Source organism: Chlorocebus sabaeus, chromosome 16 (assembly GCF_047675955.1).
Source record: "Chlorocebus sabaeus isolate Y175 chromosome 16, mChlSab1.0.hap1, whole genome shotgun sequence".
Taxonomy (NCBI): domain Eukaryota; kingdom Metazoa; phylum Chordata; class Mammalia; order Primates; family Cercopithecidae; genus Chlorocebus; species Chlorocebus sabaeus.
In genome coordinates, this window is record NC_132919.1 from 1,999,792 (window position 1) to 2,016,103 (window position 16,312).

Consider the following 16,312-nt stretch of genomic DNA (forward strand, 5'->3'; position numbering starts at 1 on the left):
TGGGAGGCCGAGGCGGGCGGATCACCTGAGGTCGGGGGTTTGAGGCCAGCCAGATCAACAAAGAAAAACTGTCTCTGCTAAAAATACAAAATTAGCTGGGCATGGTGGCACATGCCTGTAATCCCAGCTACTTGGGAGGCTGAGGTGGGAGAATCGCTTGAACCCGGGAGGTGGAGGTTGCAGTGAGCCGAAATTGTGCCACTGCACTCCAGCTTGGGTGGCAGAGTGAGACTCCGTCTCAAAAAAACAAACCAACTCGAATTATGGGGCCAACTCCAGATGTACTGAGTCAGAATCACTGGGACCCAGGAATCTGCATTTTGGCAAATTGCCCCCATCATTCCCAAGCAGGGTATTTGAAAAACCACTGCCTTAGGGGTTGAAGAAAAGTCTCTGCTGAGCGTGTGTTATTTGAAAAAACCCCTAGTGTGACTCTCATGCAACCCACCAGGGAGGGAGCAAGCTCCCCAGAAGAATCACTGGTTAAACATTTGCAATTTATAGCAAAGGAAAATTAGGTCCGAAGGATAGAAATAGGAATAGCATTCATTCATTCATTCATTCATTCAGAGACGGAGTCTCGCTCTGTCACCCAGGCTGGAGTGCAGTGGTACAGTCTCCGCTCTCTGTGACCTCCACCTCCCAAGTTCGAGTGATTCTCCTGCCTCAGCCTCCTGAGTAGCTGGGACTTCAGGTGTGCATCACCACTCCCAGCTAATTTTTGCATTTTTAGTAGAGACAGGGTTTCGCCATGTTGGCCAGGCTGGTCTCGAACCCCTGATCTCAAGTGATCTACTCACCTCAGCCTCCCAAAGTGTTGGGATTACAGGCGTGAGCCACTGCACCCGGCCAGAATAGCATTTATTGAGTACTAACTGTACAGCAGACATTGTAATAAGCAAACGCTTTAATGTTGCCTAATTTAGGGCCAGGTGCAATTGCTCATGCCTGTAATCCCAGCACTTTGGGAGGCTGAGGCATGAGGATCAATTGAGCCCAGGAGTTCAAGACCAGCCTTGGCAACACAGTAAGACTCCCTCTCTATAAATAATTTAAAAGTTAGCTGGGTGTGGTGGCATGCACCTTTGGTCCCAGCTACTCGGGAGGCTCAGGTGGGAGGATCACTTGAGCCCAGGAGTTTGAGGCTGCAGTAAGCTGTGATTGTGCCACTGTATCCCAGCCTGGGAGACAGAGCTAGATAGACCCTGTCTCCAAAAGAAAAAAAAAAAAAAAACTACAAAAATTGGCTGTGGGTGGTGGCACACACCTGTAGTCCTAACTACTCAGGATGCTGAGACAGAATTGCTTGAACCTGGGAGGGGGAGGTTGCAGTGAGCCAAGATCATGCCACTGCACTTCAGCCTGGGCGACAGAGCAAGACTCTGTCTCAGAAAAAAAATAAATAAAATTATATATATACACACACACACACATATATATATAAAACACATATGTTATATATATTAGGAGATATATATATATAGCTTAAACCTCACAACTTCATGTTTAATCTCACAACTTCACGAGGTAGATACCATTAGTATTGTTATTTGAGACGGAGTGTCAGCCACCCAGGCTGGAGTTCAGTGGTGCGATCTTGGCTCACTGCAACCTCCGCCTCCCAGGTTCAAGTGATTCTAGTGCCTCAGCCTCCTGAGTAGCTGGAATGACTGGCAAGCACCACCATGGCTGGCTAATTTTTTGTGTTTTTAGTAGAGAGAGAGTTTGACTATGTTGGCCAGGCTGCATTATTATTATTAAGACAGGGTCTACCTCTGTCACCAGGTGCAGGATCATGGCTCACTGCAGCCTCAACCTCTTGGGCTCAAGTGACCCTCCCGCCTCAGCCTCCTGAGTAGCTTAGCTGAGACTACAGGGGCCACCTATCACACTGGCTTTTTTTTTTTTTTTTTTTTTCAGAGATGGGGTTTCACTATGTTGCCCAGGCTGGTCTCGAACTCCTGGGCTCAGGCAGTCCTCCAGCCTCGGCTCCCCCTGCAAAATGGTGTGATCACAGGCATGAGCCATGTCTCCCAGCCCTAAAGATTTTTTTTTTTTGAGACAGGGTCTCACTCTGTCATCCAGGCTGGAGTACAGTGGTGCAATCACGGCTCGCTGCAGCCTCAACCTCCCAGCCTCAAGCAATCCTCCCACCTCAACTTCCCAAGTAGCTGGGACTACAGGTGTGCAAAACTAATTTTCTTTTTTTTTCTTCTTTATTTCTTTTTTGTAGAGATAGGTGTTGCATTGTATTGCCCAGGCTCGTCTCGAACTCCTGGGCTCAAGTAATCCTCCCACCTCTGCCTCCCAAAGTGCTGGGATTACAGGCCTGAGCCACCATGCCCGGCCCCTAAATGATTTCTAAGATGCTAAACAACCCTGACATATTGTACGGTCAATCCTCTGGTTCTTTCCCCTCTGACCACACTCTGACCTCTTCTCAGAACATCCCAACCATTTCTCTTTTCTACCTCTGATCCCACCTTGAATTCCTAAAGCTCTTAGGAAAGAGAGCCCCTTTAGCAAGGAACCCCCTCAAAAGCCCCAGGCCCAGAGTGAACCCAGGAGGCGGAGCTTGCAGTGAGCCGAGATAGTGCCACTGCACTCCAGCCTGGGCGACAGAGTGAGACCGTCTCAGAAGAAAAAAGAAAAAGTGTATGTATAACATACATATAATATAGATTATAAGACAATAAATATATATAGCCTAACGCTCAAGGTGTACCCCCCGCATCCCGTTCATTCTGCCTAAGTGCCCAGAGCTGGGGTCCCCTCCCAACACCACCCCCTCACAAACATGTAGTAGCCTAACGGAATACTTAAGATCAAAATAACATTCTGCTGTTTCCAGATTTTTACTTACATGATCCTATTTAATCCTCACAATGCACCTGCCGAGGAGAAGAGATTATTATCCCGTTGTACAGAAAGTTCGGAAACAGAACATGGCCCCTTAAATAACCACCAGCTGCTGCTGATGCAAGGTTGAACCTCCGGCTTCCCAGAGCACTACACCCAGCAGTCCACTGCAGTCCACCCACTGACATCCACTGGAACCCAGAAGCAAGTGCGTTTTAATCGGCAAGACCTCGGGGCCCTGGGGAGGTGGGACGGCTAGCACGTGGGTGTTGATTAGCTGGAAAACCGGCACCGAGTGTCTTAGAAGTCCTTCACAAAGGCGCGGGGTGGGGAGTGAAGCGGGGGGAGTGGGGCGTGAGACGTGAAGAAAAATTGGATTACTGTGTGGTGGGCTGGGTTGCATTAACCATTCCCAATACTATCTCTGGGCAAGTCTCACACCTGATATTCAATAGACATCCCCTGCAGTGGGTGATGTTGGCAGTGGCAGGCGACACATAGGTATTTTTAGGGGTCCTTGTTCACACTTCACCTGCACCAGAGGACTTCAGCCCCTGTTGTATTCACTCCTCTTTAGGGCTCATTTGAGAAACTGTCTCAAATTGGAATCCCACACCTAGAGACAGGCTGCGGTGGGCATGCTGATGTGTTGAGACGCTTCGGGGACCAGGTTAACTTTACAAGCGCACTGGCTTCCAGAGGGCTGGGGACCCTTCTTATCCTCCTAGCTCAGAGGGAAAAGGCGGGTGGAGGGAGGAGAGGCTGTGGCTCTATCAGGAAAGGGATTCAAGGGTTTACTCTTCGCCCAACGCCCACTACAGCTGGGGGTTCCTGGAAGAACCGGGCTGTGGAGTATTTCAGAAAACTCCCTCTACTGTCTTCAGGCCCCAGGAGACAAACCTTGTTCCAAGCCTCCTGGTCCCAGTGGCTTCCCTCCCACCGAAATCGAAACAACCCGAGTCCCAGCCCGACCCCTTCTCTCGCCGAGCCCTGGCTGGGATACCTTGTCCGGGAGGACAGCACGGCCTCAGTCTGGCCGCCAGATGCATTCCGCAGGCCGCGTGCGCGCTCGAGCCTCGGTGGACTCAGCCGCCAGCCCCGGGAGGCCGCCTCCCTGCGCAGCACCTCCTGCCACCCGCGCGGGCACGTGGGATCTTGACTCGCTGCCCCCGCCTCCTCCTGCTCCGCGTCCCCCGCCCGCGGCTCGGGGCGCGGCGTGGCGCGGCGCGTGGGCGTGCTGCGGGGCGACCATGGCTGTAGACTGTTACCTCCAGTTCCCACAGTAACAATCGAAAGCCACGGTTGCCCTGGAGACGCGGGGGCGGGGCGCGCGGACGGCGCCGGCGCGGGGCGGGCTGACGTCAGGGCCGCGGGGGGCCGGGCGGGGCAGTGGGGGCTGAGGAGCGCGCGTGGGCCGCCGCCCCTTGCAGTCCCTAGGGACCCGGACGGGGCGGCCCGATGGCGGCGTCTGCGTTGATCAGCACCGCGGACAGCGGCGGCGCGGGCAGCGGGCCGGGGGCGGGGCCCTGAGGGACGGGGACTGGGGGTCCCGGGGCGCGGCGGCGGCCGGGGCCGCGGTCCTGGGGCGGGGCCAGGCGTCGGTGGCCGTGACTGGAGACTGTTACTGAGGGCGGCCCGGGCAGTAAGCAGTCTAGAGCCAAGGTGCCGGCGCGCTGTCCGGGCGGGGTGCCCCGGTCGCCCCGGTTGGGGGCGCTGCTGCTCCGCCTCCCCCGCGTCTCCCGCCCTGTCCCGCCCGGCGCTCGCGACCAGGCACGCGGCCCCTGACGTCAGAGGGCCGTGACGTCAAAGATGTCTCAGAGGGGGCACTTCCGGTGGGGGCGGGGGCGGGGCGGGCCCTGCCGAGGCCCCGCCCCCCGGTCCTGAGAGGACAGCTCCGCTCGCAGAGGCGGGAAGCCGTGGGCGCCACGGGACCCGCTGGACGGGATCGGCCGGGGAGGGGCGCCGGGCGCCATGCGGGGCGGGGGTCCCAGGAGGGCCGAGGGGGCGGGGGTGGGCGTCCGTCTGTCGCCTGCACCCCCGCTCAGCCGGCCCGGGCAGCGAGGCTGAGTCACCGCGCCGCAGGGAGGGAGAGGAGGGGCGCGTCTCCTGGGGCGCCAGCACCTTCGCCCCACTTTCCTGGGAGGATGGCGCAGGAGCCCCAAGAAAGCCGGGGGGGTCTCCGAGGTCGGTCCTCCACTCGATGCTCCTCCGAAGTAGCTGCGTCTCCATCGGGCGCCGGCAGGTGCTGCGCGGGCTCCTGTCGTCTCCGGCCCCGGCTCCACAGCCGCGAGGGGACCCCGGTGCCCCCCGCCCGCCCCCGTCCCCACCCCGGAGGGGCCGCCCCACCCGCCGCCTGCCCGTCCCTTCCTCGCCTTCCCGTCCATGTCCGCACATCTGTCCCTCCGCGGCCGGTCCGTCCCGCTTACCTGGCGGGCCGCGTCGCCACTGCCCGGTCGCCTCCCGCAGCCTGGCCGGCGCGGCGGCTTTTATAGGCGCGCGTAGTACTCGTGCGGCGGCTCATTCATGCGGCCGCGGCTCCTACACACTGACGCGCTGCCGACGTCAGCGGGGAATTTAGGAAATGGGAAAAGGGGCTATTTATAGTGGCGAGGCGGGGGGTGGGGACCGAGGCGACCGGGAGGGGAGGAAGGGGCGCGGAAGCAGCGGCGGGGTGGGGGGAGCCGCGCCCCTGCCCAGCTGACAAGGGGTTAATTTTCCGGAACCGCGGGCCAGGGGGCCGGGGAGGCGGCGCTGGGGGGCGCGGCGGGCCCTTCGTGCTTATTCACGCTCTCCTTCCGGAGCCCCGCGGCTCCTGGGGGTCCTCACCTGGCAGCCCCTTCCCCCTCCTCAGTTCCTGGACCTGAGGGCTCTGCCGTCACACCCTGCAAGGCCACTGCGGTGTCGCCACCCTCTTGTCCTGCGGGGTGGGCAGGAGAGGAAGCTGGATTCCCTTGGGGGCCTGGGGCGCAGCTAGGGCTGTGGCATCGGGGGCCAGGAGAAGAAGGGCAGGGGAGCCAGAGGTAGCCCAGGAGTCTTTAGCGGAGGCGCCTGGGCCTGGGAGGGAAGGCCCAGCGGGGGTTTAGGTACCACCCAGGAAGTGGAGACCCTAGGGAAGGCAGAGAAGTTGGGGAAGGTGGGCCAACCTCCCCAGAAATGATGAGCAAAGGGATCCTCTGTGAGGGAGCTGGGGGAACGCACCAGAGGTAGGAGTGAGAGGAATGGGCAGCCTCAGCAAGGGAGAGAGGAAAGGCTGTCAGTGCCACGCTCCAGAGCCTGGCAGCTAGGACCCACATTCGGACCATCTGTGGCACGACGGACGCTCCCAGAGCTCATGTTGGGGTGATAGAAAGTGAAGGAGACCAGCACTTTGGCCAAGAGGGGCCCCCAGGGGATGAGGAGGACCGTTTCCTGGAGGAGTTAGTGTTCCTGGAGGCCAGAATTGGCAGGGAGAGCCCATGACTTGGGCAGTTCCCCTGGTTGGGAGCAGGGAAATGCATGGTCCTGGCCCAGGCTGGCTCCATCGAGATGGAGGAAGGGTCTAAATGGGAGGAGAGTGTTCAGACGAGGAGCTGGACCAGGATGGGGAGGGCTGTGCATGGCATGGCCGGAAGAGCGGGGCAGGGAGAGAAGGGTCGAAGAATTAAGTCCACAGGAGGGCAAGGAGGTACTCTCACTGCCTGGGCTGGGGCAGGACTGTGAGACCCTCCTTTACAGATGCAATTAGGGCTTGAGAATGGGGGGTAGGGATAGTAAGATAACTTGGGGAGCTGAAGAATAAAGACTGTGGGTACGGCAGACCCCTGTGGCAGGTTAGCAATGCACAGACTCCACTGCACAAAGATACAAGGGACGGAGGGGCTCTTTGGAAGTGGGGGGGATCTGACGCTATCAAAAGGAGAAAAGATAAAAGAGATGGGGTCAGAGAGGCCCTGCATAGTCTGGATTTAGCCTCCTAGAGCTCCCGTTTTCTTGCCGCTAGCCTTTGTCCCAGGGGTTCTATTATTTACAAATGCCTTCCTGCACGGTGGGAGAACTCCTATTCATCCGTCAAAGCCCAGCTCTAGGAGCACTTCTGAGGAGCCTCTCCACCTCCCCTCAGCACTCCGTAACTTCCGTAACTTCCACCTCAGGCCGCAGCACGGCCCTCAGCCAAGATGTCGGGGTCCGCCTTCCCTAGAGACCGGCAGCTCCGGAGGCCTCCGTTTTCCTCTTTGGGACCTCCCTGCTTCTAAAGTGAGGATGCTATGAGGAGACACGGGAGAGGGCGTGGGTAAGATGGATCCAGAACATGGGGCGGACTCAGGCAGCGGCGGGAATCAGGCGGACTCGTTCGGACCGAAGCCTCCGCCAGGCACCGAAGCCGTGAAGTCGCCTGCGCTGCAAAGGGAGCCTCCGGGGGGCGCCCGAGACCTTGGTGTCGCTCGGGGGCCGCTGGTAGCCGCGCCCGCTGCCCCTCGCCGGGTGACTCAGCCGGTACCTCTGGCGGGGCCATGAGGGCCAGAGGACAGCGCGGGGGGCGGCGGGCACGGTTGCTAAGCTCTCCAAGGCCTCAGAGGGACGGGATTCGGGCGCACCTCATCGGTTGCCATGGTAACGCTGCGCCCCAGCCCCTCGCGCTCCGCGGCGGAGGGAGGCGCAGCCAATCGGAAGCGGCGGAGTTCTCGGGGACCCCCCCCCTCCACGCCGCGTGTGGGCGGGGGTCAGGAGGTGCGGGGCGGAGGCGCAGCGTGGGCCGCGGAGATCCGGCGTTCGCAGGAGGCTTGGTGCGCGGCGGGGCCGCACGGGGCCACTTCCGGAATAGTAGTGCGGGCAGCGGCGCGCCATTCGGGGTCCCCTTCCTCCCAGAAGAGACGTCACCCACACAAACCTGACCTTCACGTGGGGTGCAGGGCCTTGCGGGGTCCCAGCCGCAGGCGACCCTGTTGTTCACTTCGGGCGGGTGGGTTGGAGAAAAAGGTCACGTGGGATTCTTCAAAACGGCGTACATGGAGATTCTAGGGCCCCGGGGTTACTTCTGCGGACCCCCGGAGGCGCTGTCCAGCCATTTCCAGTCGCCCTGATGACTCGTCGTGGGTTCCTTTAGGAGACCCGAAAGTTGAGGGCGGGCTGTGTGGGTAACACCTCTGCCCAGGTTCCCGGAGGGCACTAGGTGGGTGCCCCTGGAGTATCCCAGAGCGCCAGGGCTGCGGGAAGGGGCGGGTGTGCGTCTGGAGACCTGCGCGCCTGCTAGTACCAGTGCCTGGAGAGGGCTGGGTGTGACAAACCGGTTTATGCCGCGCACACCGAATCCATGCGCCTGAGTGAGGGTGGGTGTGTTGGGGCGTGCGTCCAAGTGGACAGTGCCGTGTCCAGTAATGTCTACGGAGAGTTCCAGGAGAGCTTGGCTACTCCTGCCCAGGATAACCTCTCCCCCGCCACCCGAGTCCGGTGTTTGCGGGCAGGACTTTTCCGAACTGGGGCTGTGAGCCTAGAAATACGTACACGGGAGCGCTCAGCTCAAAGCCCCAGGGTTTCCGGGGCTCGCGTGTCCGGGGTCGGGGTCCCTGGTGGGCACAAGTGGGAGGGCGAACCTGCGGATAGGGTGGGCCCCTCCCCGCCGGCTCAGCATCTGTGCGCCTCCAGCTCAGGTGCGCGGAAGGAAGGCAGCGGCCTGCCCCGCAGAGCCCCGCGCGCCCGCGAGGTGGCGCCATAGCCGCAGCAGCGCCCGCCGGCCCGGGCCGCTCCAGATAAGAGTGTGCGGAAAGCGCGGCGGGGCTGAGACGCGACCAGGACGCGGGGAGGACGGACCAGCAGGACAGACCGACCGGGGGCCCGGCGGGCGGAGGGCAGCGCAGCCACGTCCCCCCTGGATCCGCCGGCAGCCGGGCCCGGGGCTTTCGACATGCCCCCCAGGTGGGTCCTCGAGCCGGGGACCGGGAGGGACGGGGGGCCCGGGACAGCCCGGTCCTCGTGCGTCGGCCGCCTCGAGCGCATCCTCTGGCGCGGGTGCCCCATCGCGGCTGGCGGCTGGCGTTCAGGGCTCCGGGTGTCGTCCCTGTCGGACTCAGGACCGCCGGGCCGCGGCTCCACGCCGGGTTCACGGCGGGGTCAGCGGCCCGGGGCCGGCTGTGCCCGCACATGGGCTGGAGAGGCGAGGGGAAGGGAAGGGAAGGGGAGCTGGCGGGCGGGGCTGGCAGGGGCGCTGCCCTGGCACAGCTCGGGGCCTGGCAGCGGCGGGTGGGGCATCGGCTAAGAGCTGCCACCGCCGCGGGGAGGGGAGCCCGGCCCTCCGGGGCTGCAGGTAACGGGCCGCGGGGCCCCGCGGGCCAGGAGGGGAACGGGGTCGGGCGGGCGAGCAGCGGGCAGGGGAGCTCAGGGCTCGGCTCCGGGCTCTGCCGCCGGATTTGGGGGCCGCGAGGAAGAGCTGAGAGCCGAGGGCCTGGGGCCGGCGCACTCCTCCCGCCCTGTCTGCAGTTGGAAAACTTTTCCCCAAGTTTGGGGCGGCGGAGTTCCGGGGGAGAAGGGGCCGGGGGAGCGGCGGAGGGAGGCGCCGGGCCCGCGCGTGTAGGGCCCAGGCCGAGGCCGGGACGCGGGTGGGGCGCAGGCCCGGGTCAGGGCCGCAGCCGGCTGTGCGCCGTGCCCGCCCGGGGCGCTGCCCCCTCCCTCCCCTGGGAGCTGCGTGGCTCCCCCCTCCCCCCCACCTGCTTCCTGCCTCAGCCTCCTGCCCCGATATAACGCCCTCCCCGCGCCGGGCCCGGCCTTCGCGCTCTGCCCGCCACGGCAGCCGCTGCCTCCGCTCCCCGCGCGGCCGCCGCCCGGGCCCCGACCGAGGGTTGACAGCCCCCGGCCAGGGCGGCGCCAGGGCGGGCACCGCGCTCCCCTCCTCCGAATCACTTCCCCCAACTGGGGCAACTTCTCCCGAGGCGGGAGGCGCTGGTTCCTCGGCTCCCTTTCTCCCTACTTGGGCAAACTTTTCCGCCCTGAATGACTTTTCCTGAAGCGGACATTTTACTTAAATCGGGTAACTGTCTCCCAAAGGGTCACTTCGCCTGAACAGTCTTCTCCTCGGAAGCCCCAGCACCCAGCCAGGTGCCCTGGGGCATGCAGGCCGGCCTGGCCTCCCCTCCACCGGCGGTCGCTCACCTCCCGCTCCTTCTCCTGGTCCGGGCGGGCCGGCCTGGGCTCCCACTCCAGAGGGCGGCCGGTCCTTCGCCGGTGCCCAGGCCGCAGGGCTGATGCCCCCGCTCAGCTGAGGAAGGGGAATTGGAGGGGGAGAAGTGCCGGGCAGGGGGCAGGCGGCCAGGGCGCCGCACGGCTCTCACCCGGCCGGTGTGTGTCCCCGCAGGAGAGTGTGCTGGGCAGACGATGCTGGACACGATGGAGGCGCCCGGCCACTCCAGGCAGCTGCTGCTGCAGCTCAACAACCAGCGCACCAAGGGCTTCTTGTGCGACGTGATCATCGTGGTGCAGAACGCCCTCTTCCGCGCGCACAAGAACGTGCTGGCGGCCAGCAGCGCCTACCTCAAGTCCCTGGTGGTGCATGACAACCTGCTCAACCTGGACCATGACATGGTGAGCCCGGCCGTGTTCCGCCTGGTGCTGGACTTCATCTACACCGGCCGCCTGGCTGACGGCGCAGAGGCGGCTGCGGCCGCGGCCGTGGCCCCGGGGGCTGAGCCGAGCCTGGGCGCCGTGCTGGCCGCCGCCAGCTACCTGCAGATCCCCGACCTCGTGGCGCTGTGCAAGAAGCGCCTCAAGCGCCACGGCAAGTACTGCCACCTGCGGGGCGGCGGCGGCGGCGGCGGCGGCTACGCGCCCTACGGTCGGCCGGGACGGGGCCTGCGGGCCGCCACGCCGGTCATCCAGGCCTGCTACCCGTCCCCGGCCGGGCCTCCGCCGCCGTCTGCCGCGGAGCCGCCCTCGGGCCCCGAGGCCGGGGTCAACACGCACTGCGCCGAGCTGTACGCCTCGGGACCCGGCCCGGCCGCCGCACTCTGTGCCTCCGAACGCCGCTGCTCCCCTCTTTGTGGCCTGGACCTGTCCAAGAAGAGCCCCCCGGGCTCCGCGGCGCCAGAGCGGCCGCTGGCTGAGCGCGAGCTGCCCCCGCGCCCGGACAGCCCTCCCAGCGCCGGCCCCGCCGCCTACAAGGAGCCGCCGCTCGCCCTGCCGTCCCTGCCGCCGCTGCCCTTCCAGAAGCTGGAGGAGGCCGCACCGCCTTCTGACCCGTTTCGCGGCGGCAGCGGCAGCCCGGGACCCGAGCCCCCCGGCCGCCCCGACGGGCCTAGTCTCCTCTATCGCTGGATGAAGCACGAGCCGGGCCTGGGTAGCTATGGCGACGAGCTGGGCCGGGAGCGCGGCTCCCCCAGCGAGCGCTGCGAAGAGCGTGGTGGGGACGCGGCCATCTCGCCCGGGGGGCCCCCGCTCGGCCTGGCGCCGCCGCCGCGCTACCCTGGCAGCCTGGACGGGCCCGGCGCGGGCGGCGACGGCGACGACTACAAGAGCAGCAGCGAGGAGACCGGCAGCAGCGAGGACCCCAGCCCGCCCGGAGGCCACCTCGAGGGCTACCCATGCCCGCACCTGGCCTATGGGGAACCCGAGAGCTTCGGTGACAACCTGTACGTGTGCATCCCGTGCGGCAAGGGCTTCCCCAGCTCTGAGCAGCTGAACGCGCACGTGGAGGCTCACGTGGAGGAGGAGGAAGCGCTGTACGGCAGGGCCGAGGCGGCCGAAGTGGCCGCGGGGGCTGCCGGCCTAGGGCCCCCTTTTGGAGGCGGCGGGGACAAGGTGGCCGGGACACCGGGTGGCCTGGGAGAGCTGCTGCGGCCCTACCGCTGCGCGTCGTGCGACAAGAGCTACAAGGACCTGGCCACGCTGCGGCAGCACGAGAAGACGCACTGGCTGACCCGGCCCTACCCGTGCACCATCTGCGGGAAGAAGTTCACGCAGCGTGGGACCATGACGCGCCACATGCGCAGTCACCTGGGCCTCAAGCCCTTCGCGTGCGACGCGTGCGGCATGCGGTTCACGCGCCAGTACCGCCTCACCGAGCACATGCGCATCCACTCGGGCGAGAAGCCCTACGAGTGTCAGGTGTGCGGCGGCAAGTTCGCACAGCAACGCAACCTCATCAGCCACATGAAGATGCACGCCGTGGGGGGCGCGGCCGGCGCGGCCGGGGCGCTGGCGGGCTTGGGGGGGCTCCCCGGCGTCCCCGGCCCCGACGGCAAGGGCAAGCTCGACTTCCCCGAGGGCGTCTTTGCTGTGGCCCGCCTCACGGCCGAGCAGCTGAGCCTAAAGCAGCAGGACAAGGCGGCCGCGGCCGAGCTGCTGGCGCAGACCACGCACTTCCTGCACGACCCCAAGGTGGCGCTGGAGAGCCTCTACCCGCTGGCCAAGTTCACGGCCGAGCTGGGCCTCAGCCCCGACAAGGCCGCCGAGGTGCTGAGCCAGGGCGCTCACCTGGCGGCCGGGCCCGACGGCCGGACCATCGACCGTTTCTCTCCCACCTAGAGCGCCCCTCGCCAGCCCGCTCTGTCGCTGCTGCGCGGCCCTGGCCCGTACCCCAGGGAGCGCTGGGGGCGGCGCAGGCCAGCCGTGCCGGGGACAACTGCAGCGTCGCCGCGGTGGCGGCTCCACCTCTCGGCGGCCTCACCTGGCCTCACTGCTTCGTGCCTTAGCTCGGGGGTCGGGGGAAAACCCCGGGACGGGGGTGGGACGGGGTAAGGGAAATTTATATTTTTGATATCAGCTTTGACCAAAGGAGACCCCAGGCCCCTCCCCGCCTCTTCCTGTGGTTCGTCGGCCCCCTCCCCCGGCTCCGCGCTGCTCTAAGGCGGGGAGGGGTGTCACTGTCGGGGCGCTCCTAGCCCTACCTCCGGCCCTTGCGACCACACCCATTCTCACTGTGAATCTCCCCGCTGGGGTCGGAGCATCGGGCAGAGTTGGGGAGTGGGGAGGGGACTGAGCCGGCCGGAGGGCCCCCCGCACCCCCACTCCCACCCACCCCGGGACTGATAATGTGAAGTTCCTCATTTTGCACAAGTGGCACTAGCCCCAGGGCCAACCCTTCCTTCCTCAACCACCAAGGGCGGGGAGTTCTGGAGTCAAGAGGGCGAAGAGCCCTGGCCTGCCAGGTCTCCCACTCCCGCGGTGCCCCCTTCCCTTCCCTTCCCTGGGGCCCCGGACCATATTTATTGCATGCGCCCCGGCGGCCCCGCCATCCCGAGCCCAGGTTGGGCTGGGCTGGAACGCGGTCTCTTTAGCTCCCTCCTCTTCGTTTGTATATTTCCTACCTTGTACACAGGCTCTTTCCAGAGCCGCTTCCATTTTCTATACTCGAACCAAACAGCAATAAAGCAGTAACCAAGGACCCCGACCCCGCTGCTCTCTTCTGCCTCTGCACAAGGACCTGGATGGGCTGCGCCCGCTGGGTGGACTGGCCAGAAAGGGCCGCCGTCAATGCAGGTGCAGAGGCTTGGACCTGCCTCCCTCCCCAGTCCCAGAAACAGATCAGCAAGAGGTCAGGTATGTTTCATAACTAAAAATTTATTAAGGAAACAAAACCAGTGCTGCAAACGGGACAGAAAGGAGAGATGGGTCTCCCTCCCAACCACCCAGTCATCGGCCTTCCAGCTGGGAAGAGAATCTTAAAGGAGAGGCCGGGGACCCTGTACTCCAAAGAGCCAGGTCTTCTGAGACGCTAGGGGACTCCTAACCCCAAACTATTGGCCTTGACCCCCCTGCACGGTACCCCATTGCTTCTGGCATAGTCCTAGGCCTCAGGGAAGGCAGAGCTGTGCAGTCAGGCCATGGGCTCTGGGGTATCCCTCACTGGTCCCATTAAGATTTGCCCCTGGCTCCACCTAAAACCCTGTCTTCCCCTAAGTCGTCCTCATCTCTGGCTCTGGGTTGGAGGAACTCATTCCCGGTAAGGAAGCCTCCCCACTGAGGTACCAGCTAAAGGGGCAAGGAAAGGACCCCTGTGTCTGTTCTCGGAAGTGAGGGCAAAGCTAGAAACCAGGTTAGGCGATGTTGCCCCAAGCACTGGAATGCCTCAGGCTGGGCTGTCCAGGCCTGGAAGTTTCTCGCAGCACAGGAGCCGAGGGTGGAAGGCCCTGGGTGGGAGAGCTGTATGTACTAAGTTCCTGCCATGGGTAGTAGAGAGGGAAGGTTCAGAGTGAGAACCCCTATGACGAGGAACCGCAGAGAAGAAATGAAGTGGATCAGGGAGGTGAAAAGGATCAACTAGAAGGGAAAAGAGGATGAGGGGCTATTCTGGAGGGAGGGTAGGCAGGCAGAGAGGGGTGAAGGGGGAGCTGAGGAGAGTCTGAGGACATTTCCTGAAGAGGAAGCTAGACTGAAAGAAAGGCCAGTGAGGAGAGAGGGAGCAGGTGGAGGCCACCCGAGAGCATGGGCCTGAGACCAGATGCCCCTTTCCTCTCGACCCATGACTGTCCAAGGGGAAACAAATGGCAAAGTGTGAGGGACCCAGGCTGATAAAGGCAGGAAGAAGAGCAGCAGGAAGGGTGTGTGGTATGTCTGGGGTGGATGGTAGAAGAGGTGGGGGCCCAGGGCTGCTGTTAGGGACATGGTGTCTAGAAGCCAACTTGGGTCCATGGGCGAGTCCAGGCCTCAGGGAGATGGGGACACATGCCCTGGGCACTTCTTCCTGACATAACCAAAGCCTCTTGAACACATTTCAGGACAGAGGTTCTGAAGATGAAAGGGACCTGTGATTTCACTGCATCTGATGGAAACTCTGAACCCCTGCCCTGTCTCCACTGGAGAAAGTGGCTGCGTCCCCAGGCGAGAAGGCCCTCCCCCAGCCTTGGAATGAGACGGGGGAGGGAGAAAGGCTGAGAGCATGGGCAGCCTATCTGGCTTGCCCAGCTGCTGTCGCTGTAGCCAGCCACCTCCCTGCTAAATTCTGGCAGCCCAGGAGGGTCCCAGCAGCTTCCGCCCGATCCTTGGCAGGGGCTCTGTGAGGAGCAGCTCCCCCACAGCATGGCCACGGCGTGGGTTGGAAGAGGATGGTTTATTGTCTGGGTGGATTGGTGGCTCAGGCACGTGGGCATCTTCTGTGCTACACTGGGCGCCTGGTAGCCTTTCAGGAACGGTTCCACAGGGGTGGGCCCCAGTGTGGCTCCCTCAGCCCACCTGGGCCCACGTGAGGAAGGCTGGGATGTCCCGTACAGGAACATTCCTTGTGAGCGCCTTCACACGCAGGTTCCGGTCATCCGTCAACAGCACCACCTCCCGCAGTAGCCGGATTGGCTCCTCTGTGGGCACGAGAGAGCAGACGGCTGTCACTGAGGACAGGAGGCAGAGGACTGGCTGCTCTTCTCACCCTGGGGAGAATGTGGTCCTGGGGAGGGGGTGCCACGCTAGCTATTTTTTGGCCCTTCTACAAGTCCTTTCCTCTATCCGGGCTCTCAGCCCCGGGGGCCCCTCCCCTACTGGCTTAGAGAGGGCTGCACTGGCCTTTTGCTTTGACTCCTGCCTCCCATACAGGACTCTCTTCTGCCTAGTTCCTGAGAGCAGCGCACCCCTGCCAGCCTCCAAAGACCTGTTTCCCAGGACCCTAAACTGAGGGAACAGAAGCAGGCCCTTGCCCTCTACTCCTTCTTACCACATGGCTGGCCCCCAGATCACAACACTGCTCTCCCCAAACCCCACTTTTGTTTTGTTTTTTAACAAGTCCTCTCCCTCTGAAAGCCAGCAGGTTGACGCTTTAAGCATCCAGTAAAGATGGAACAGAAAATGTATCCAGGGTTTTCCAGATGTGGGGAGAGGGGTTAGCTCAAAGGAGCCCTGAGGAGAGGAGAGGGTAAGGGTCTTTGCAGAATTGTGCCAAGGGCACACCAAGGCTTTGGCCAACTGATCGCCCCTGCTAAATAACAGTAATCCATGTATACAGGCAAAAGTCTCTAAGAGAACAGAAGAGTAAAAAGGAAGAGCAGAGGTACGATGATGATCCCAGCTCTCCGTCTTGTACACAACCCAGGGAAGATCTGTGTATCCTTCCAGGTTTCTTTAGGCACATTTACAAGTACATACACTTGGACGTATAAGCTTTTTTTCCTACATCATCATGATCGTATTAGCCACACTTTCAGAGTATATACTTAAAAGATCTTTCTATAGTGGCACAGATATCTTTCATTCTTTTTAGATGACTTTTTTTTTTTTTTTTTTTAGCATAGTCTCTCCACTACTTCTTTTTCTCTAACTCCCTAATCTTTAACACATTGGAGAGAATTTAAGCCAGGGACGAGCACTCACACAAGTGACATGCCTACCCTGGCATGCCTGCTTGGGTGGCAGGTCTACTCCTCAGTCCCAGGCTGGGCATTTCCTGACGGAGGTCCGGCAGACAGCAAGGCACAGGAAGCGTCCTGCCGTGCTCACTGACTGCGTGGGCTGGCGGGGGTGGGGGTGCAAATATCCATGTCTGACCTGAGCAGTCTCAGGCTTG

General features: G+C 62.6%; 2 protein-coding genes across 6 annotated transcripts in view; one reads left to right on the forward strand and one right to left on the reverse strand.

The window, feature by feature from the left end:
* Positions 1-8,390: 8,390 nt before the first annotated feature.
* On the forward strand, positions 8,391-13,213 carry HIC1 (HIC ZBTB transcriptional repressor 1). Of its 2 annotated transcripts, none has more exons than XM_073004581.1 (2): positions 8,391-8,751; positions 10,184-13,213. In XM_073004581.1, the coding sequence occupies exon 2, from the start codon at positions 10,204-10,206 to the stop codon at positions 12,346-12,348; it is 2,145 nt and encodes a 714-aa protein (XP_072860682.1). In that variant the 5' UTR covers positions 8,391-8,751; positions 10,184-10,203; the 3' UTR covers positions 12,349-13,213. The 2 variants fall into 2 exon arrangements, with proteins under 2 accessions (XP_072860682.1, XP_008008003.2); XM_008009812.3 differs by lacking the exon at positions 8,391-8,751 and adding an exon at positions 9,629-9,859.
* A 150-nt stretch (positions 13,214-13,363) lies between these two features.
* SMG6 (SMG6 nonsense mediated mRNA decay factor) overlaps positions 13,364-16,312 on the reverse strand; it is a 243,796-nt gene continuing 240,847 nt past the window's right edge. For all 4 annotated transcript variants that reach the window (XM_037987493.2, XM_008009818.3, XM_008009817.3 and 1 more), the window contains one exon: positions 13,364-15,116. In XM_037987493.2, the coding sequence (XP_037843421.2) occupies positions 14,986-15,116 (131 nt within the window). In that variant the 3' untranslated portion in view covers positions 13,364-14,985. The remainder of the gene's footprint in view (positions 15,117-16,312) is intronic.